At 35.4% G+C, this 6,709-nt stretch overlaps 1 protein-coding gene across 4 annotated transcripts in view; it reads right to left on the bottom strand.

The window, feature by feature from the left end:
• Positions 1-2,387: 2,387 nt before the first annotated feature.
• The window catches only part of LOC306874649 (NLR family CARD domain-containing protein 3-like), a 36,355-nt gene continuing 32,033 nt past the window's right edge, over positions 2,388-6,709 (bottom strand). For 3 of the 4 annotated variants that reach the window (XM_079424820.1, XM_079424823.1, XM_079424821.1), the window contains 2 exons: positions 3,279-3,452; positions 2,427-3,194 (listed from right to left, as the gene is read on the bottom strand). In XM_079424820.1, coding sequence (XP_079280946.1) covers positions 3,188-3,194; positions 3,279-3,452 — 181 coding nt within the window. In that variant the 3' untranslated portion in view covers positions 2,427-3,187. Of the gene's footprint in view, positions 3,195-3,278; positions 3,453-6,709 lie in introns of all 4 variants that reach the window. The other variant, XM_079424822.1, reaches the window with a different exon arrangement.

Below are 6,709 nucleotides of genomic sequence, written 5' to 3'. Positions count from 1 at the left end.
TCGTTCTTTTGAGTGATTCAGTCGAACCGATTCGCGAACCGTTCGTACAGTACTGCATTGTTTATAAGAGAGAACATCTGTTTAGGAATAAACCTGTAGGGTCAGCCACATGCTTGAACTTATTACCATAAACAATGCAACATTTGACAATATAATAGGCCTATCAAGAATAAATCAGTTATTTCTTCTGCACTGGTACATAATAATGCTACATGATTTGATTATGTGTAAAGTCATGTGTAAAGTGGCATAATTTGGTTATGTGTAAAGTCATGTGTAAAGTGGCATAATTTGATTATGTGTAAAGTCATGTGTAAAGTGGCATAATTTGGTTATGTGTAAAGTTATGTGTAAAGTCATGTGTAAAGTGGCATAATTTGGTTATGTGTAAAGTCATGTGTAAAGTGTCATAATTTGGTTATGTGTAAAGTCATGTGTAAAGTGGCATAATTTGGTTATGTGTAAAGTCATGTGTAAAGTGGCATAATTTGGTTATGTGTAAAGTCATGTGTAAAGTGTCATAATTTGGTTACGTGTAAAGTTATGTGTAAAGTGTCATAATTTGGTTATGTGTAAAGTCATGTGTAAAGTGACATAATTTGGTTATGTGTAAAGTTATGTGTAAAGTCATGTGTAAAGTGGCATAATTTGGTTACGTGTAAAGTTATGTGTAAAGTGTCATAATTTGGTTATGTGGAAAGTCATGTGTAAAGTGTCATAATTTGGTTACGTGTAAAGTTATGTGTAAAGTGTCATAATTTGGTTATGTGTAAAGTCATGTGTAAAGTGACATAATTTGGTTATGTGTAAAGTCATGTGTAAAGTGGCATAATTTGGTTATGTGTAAAGTCATGTGTAAAGTGGCATAATTTGGTTATGTGTAAAGTCATGTGTAAAGTGGCATAATTTGGTTATGTGTAAAGTCATGTGTAAAGTGGCATAATTTATACTTGGAGCACAATGACTCATATATTTGTGCATCATGAACAAACCCTGGCATTTTGCTTCCATGTTTGTGATAAAGTGAGATGCATCACATATCGTTTAGTTCACAGAGAAAAGTAACGAGTTGCAAATTATTGCTTAAGCTTTGACTCCCAGACAAATTACTCTTCCATTACCTGCATATTAATGCTGCAGAATGTTATTTTACTGTTAACATTCACATACTGAAGAAACTGTAGCAGGATTGTGGGAACCAGTGATATATTAATATCACTAATTTTATGTATTCATCTTTTTCAGACGTGTGACTCTTTCACTCATACGCTGTATTTATGACCATCATGGGGCAAAGTGATGGGTAAACCCAAGGCCCTCTCATAGGCCCCTTATCATGTGCATGTGTGTGTTTGGTCTGTAACAGATGGTAGGGATGTAAACGATGGGTTAAGTGTGGCGTGTTTGAGCGCTAATGGTGTGTGTGCATCCACAGCTCCTTAGCAGGTAAGAAAACTGAAACAATAAGGATGTATGTAAACCAGTGCTGCTCTGTCACACAGCCTGTGCTATAAGTTGGTAATTTTATGCAATAGAGCAAAATAAGCTGATTTGTGTACAGAGTAACAACAGGTTAATTAAGGTCAACTCATATTGTAGGATGCTCTACTGCTCCTTCTGAGTCACATGCATCAATCTGCATCTAATCTCACTTCCTGACTGTCCACAAACCTAGTATTGGGAGCCCATTCATTAAATTGCACATCTTGGATGTCTTCCTGATCTAAAGCCTGAGACACCTCAACAGCTGAAGTCCAAAGACATCAAACTCAGTCTAAGGTGAGTGATGAAAGACGGCTATTTTAATCAACTGATTTGTCCCATTCTATTCAATTTGAAATGTTATTTTCCAAAAACTGACTTGTAATCTTATCACTGCATTCCCAGAGATGCTAATGCTGTCTTTATAGTAATATGACTGAGTCACAGTTGTAAGTCATTATTTTCACAAAGATTCTGATCTGTGATGCTTCTCAGGAGACACCAAACATGTTTGTGTTTGTTTGTTTGTTTATAACATGACAGGTGAACAGGTGAAGAATAAAAAAGGAAGACATGTCTCTTCAAATAAGAATAAGACAGGATATTGCTGGATACTGTTGCTTGTTTTCATTGTGTCCTGAAATGCCATGCTTTGGCAATAAACTGATTATCATAAACAACACATGTATTTTTCTAGGGATGTGGCATGACCAGGGGATAAATTGTTGCAGTCGTTAATTTAGCCTGATAGCTTGAAACAACTGAAGTATTTCTTATTAATATTTATTTTGTAAGTGTAATCCTCTGGACTTACTTTAAGACACCAAAACTATTTAACACAGGAAAAAAAAAAAATACTATGTGCTTTTCAGGGGTAAAGATATATTTGACCCAATATGTCTTAATAAATATATTAAACAGTATTTTTTTATTTTATTTTATTTCCATGACAAAAAAGTTACCACAAAAGAGTAATTATTGAATAATATACATTGGAAGAAAGCTTGGCAAAAAATATTCAAAGCAAAGATTTATTAAGATTTGTGAATCCCAGAGGGGTCATAGTTAGATCTGTTAAAATAGAGATCTATTTATAAATAATTGATGTTTTACATATTTAATTTATTTAGTTTATTACAGTATGTTTTATGTCAAACTCTCTCCTTGAGACTGGAGCACTCTGCTGGTAAACTGTGATCATGACTGTCATATACTATACTGTTGTCTTTGACCTAGCATATTCATATTCAAATTTCTGACTTAAAACACAAAACCAACAAGAATTATAAAAAATAAAACTCTACAGCATGATTTATTCATGCTGCATTACATGCTGGGACCCTTCATACATATGCACAGCACAAAACACAGTATGACGCTGTTTGTTTACAAGAAATTACTGAGAGTGCAGTTCAATACAAGAGAAGCCCCACTGGGAAATTACTGTGAAAGTAATGCAGTTATTAACCTGGAATATACTGTAATTTAACACTAAATGTTTCCAGTACAGTTAGTATGTCCAATCTAATTATTTAAACAAATGTTCCCATGAGACTGGAAAAAATGTAGGCTGAATAAAAATTAACAATAAAATCCTTCACGTATGAAACCGCTGGATCAGTATCAATATTAATGTCCAGGTGACAGTCTTGTTCAGGACGTGTTGTTTTGATTCACTTGTTTGGAGCTTGTGGAGTTTCCTCTGTCAAATACTGTACAATAGAGAGGAAGATAAAATACACTAAGATCTGCTTTAATACAAGATAATAAATTACATCATTGCATCAATAACTTACTGTAGTTTCTGTAGTTTACAGTGTGGATCCTCCAGTAGAGCAGAGAGCAGCTTCACTCCTGAGTCTCCTGGATTATTAAATCTCAGATCCAGTTCAGTCAGGTGTGAGGGGTTTGATCTCAGAGCTGAACTCAGAGCAGCACAGCCTTTCTCTCCAATACTGCAGTTACTCAGCCTGCAGAGAGTGAAGAACATGAATGATCTCTGGGATTGTGTTTCAGCTTTAGGGTGAGAGTGTGTTTGTATGAGCTCTGCTTTTCTCTCTCACACCAGGATCGGTGCTATAGAGATTGTATCTTGCCAGCAGCTGAGACATTAATTTAACTCACTCTACATGATTCCTGATTGTGATGCTGAACTAGTTCATCGTTTTCACTCCTCAAACCGTTTGTAGTACTATACAGGTGATAATGTTAAAATAAGAGTAACATTATAGTGTAACTATGATATATAAGTCTTGTAAGGATCACTAATCGGCTCAATGATGAAATCCAGCGGCGTGGATGAAGGTATAATGTGTGAAGGACTACTACTCGTGCTTTAATCTAACTACAATTCTCAAGTGATCATTAAATTTAGAATGTGTTTCTAATTAGTAACTAATCACAGATATTGGTTAGTTTAAATGGAGATATTTGATTATTCTGTACATCCTATATTTTCAATTATTCATTCATCAGGGACTCGATGTTGTGTTTGAGTCTCACTCCGACCGGAGGTCATGAATCTCACGATCACAAACTCTCCAGTCTCAACTTACTCAGAGGGTGCAAGGATAACCACAAAATATATACTTAGTGTTTAATAGCCTGTTTATTAGCTTGTGTCTAATAACATATTAATTTTTGTTTTGTTCCTTTACATTCACAACACATTGCTACAACTCCTGCAGCAAACCGTAACAAGAGGAAAATGCAACAGATTTATGCAAACACTAGTTTGTCTTATGATTTAGATCTCTAGAGTTGGGAAGTGATTAATAAAGAGGAATCTGTCTGTTCAGTTCATGAATGAGGTGTCAAATCGACCGGCTCATTGAGGAGAGGAGTGCTGTATCTTTTCTAAGTGATCGGACCTACGATGTTCACACAGTTCACACATAATGTTTGTATTATATTATACAAACATTATATAAAATAAAGAAATAAAAAGGGGGAAAAATAAATACACATACACTGTAAAAAAAATGCTGTAAAAAGGCCATATTCTGACAGTAACATCCTGTTTTTTCATTACAACAGCAAAATCCTGTAAAAAACAATGAATTCTGGGTAATATTTGTTATTTTGGAGAAAGTATCCTTCTGCAGTCCTGTGAAGTAGAGATGGTGAGATGAAGCTTCATGAAGCTTTAAGCTTTTCAGCAAGTAGTTACAAAAGGGTTCATTTCTGGAGGCTTCATTTGCTCACAATAGCACCTGGTGGCCAAAGAGTGTAAAACAAGCAGATATATTACAGACAGAGGTGGATAGTCCAGGGGTCAGAAAGTAAAAGTCCTGCCATATGTTTATTCCACCCATGAACTCAGCAGCTGATTTCACCAGAGGAGGAACCAAGTCATGCCTTTCAAGACACAAACAAGTCTCAAGACAAATCACAAGAACTCAAAGAGTTAAAGTTAATGAGATTAATAAGTGACTAATTAAATGATGATTGTGCATTAGTACATATTTATATTACTAATAGGGCAGGGACTTTCAGGCGTTAATTTAGATTAATTAATTACACAAAAATAACGCGTTAAATTGTTTTTAACGCATTTTAATCGCACTTATTTTTGCACCGCGGAACGTTTCTCACTGGATGAGTTTCGGCAGACCGAATATACTGGAGCACCAACTAGCGTTCAGACAAAAACAAACCACAGTGAACATGGACAAAGAAGCTGATGAGACCGCTTTGGTTCGCCCTGTGGATGGGAAATTCAAAAATCCATATGAAAAAACTTACTTCTCACTGTTCTCAGGTCAAATATTTATATGCGATTAAAATGCGATTAATTTCGATTAATTAATTACAAAGCCTCTAATTAATTAGATTATTTTTTTTAATCGAGTCCCGGCCCTAATTATTAAATTACTACATAATTAAAGAATAAGAATCCAATTCAGAGATAATAAATACATAACATCAATTGGTCAAAGATGAATCTAAGAGAGAGAGGTGCAAACCTGACAGAGGAAACAGTAGCATTTATGAGTGCGGTTTACTGAAGTGGATTTTCCAAAAGACACAAATAGCTGATTAATATATGTTTGTCTCTGATAAACGATCACACCGGTGTGATTAGATGTTCGGTGCTAAATTCAAATCTGTGTTTGCTCAACTTCACTGTCTGGCACGGAGCCAGAGACTGCTGTGTTTTTAGCTCCAGCACTGCGCATTATAACCAATCACACATGATTCTGTTGAGCTCATGAGTACAATGACCAATAAGAGGCATTCAGATGAGTGTTTTATTCAGTGTGAGCGCTCCCTGAATTAATTCTGCTCTCTGACCATTTCTCTCATCAGAAACAACAAAGTGCAGATGTGCGTAAGATGTGAGCAAGATATTCATTTCACAATGTAAGCAACTTCAGTGATTAATGGGAGTTTTTGAGTGCTTGAATTAGACTAAAGTCAATGATAATGTTCTTTGATAATGTAAACGGAGAGTCTATTTACACTAATTCTCCAGCATCGTGTGATTGGCTCTGTGAAGATTATAAAAAGCTGCTATGGGGTTGAACCCGTCTTTTGCTATGGACCAGCAGCTCCAGTGGCGCAGATGCTAAATCAATTATGGGAGGATTTTTGACGCGATCGACTAGACTTTTCTCCCTTTTCAAATCTCATATCACATCGTAAAGGCATTCATTTTTTAAAAATGAAAGAAATAACCAGAAAGTTGAAAATACAGTAACGGGTAGGTAGGGTTAGGGTAGGTGTAGGGAGGGCTTTATTGTATCAATAAGGTGGCATCCATTTAATAATCTGAATTAAAATGATAATTTACACTCAATACGTTATTATTGCATACTGGTTTATAATGTAATACAATACTGAAGTGCAGATAATTGCCACTATTTTGCAACAAGTAGAATAAATAGCAGAAAAACTATATTTTGGGCTCCTCTTCCTTATTAATAGGGCTATATAATAGTACCACCCCAGCAAACAGAAATATTTCGTAATCAGAGGAAACCCTTACAGTGTGTTTTATCACAAGAAGCGGTTCTGTTCAGTCAATAAAAATCAATCGTCTTAATTTGTTTGAGAATGAAGACCGTTCCATTAATAAGCTCCAGCGTCGTGGCCATATTACCACTTCAGGAGTGCATTATTTCTGTAATAATCTGAACGGACTGGAGTCACACCCACACATCAAGACATTGTTTTGATCATTTATTTCAAGACATTTGTCATGTTTCCATCCTGAAATCTCGTGTGT

This window comes from Barbus barbus, assembly GCF_936440315.1.
Source record: "Barbus barbus genome assembly, chromosome: 9".
Taxonomy (NCBI): Eukaryota; Metazoa; Chordata; class Actinopteri; order Cypriniformes; family Cyprinidae; genus Barbus; species Barbus barbus.
Note: the sequence above shows the minus strand (reverse complement) of the source record. Positions and strands in the feature narration are given on the sequence as shown.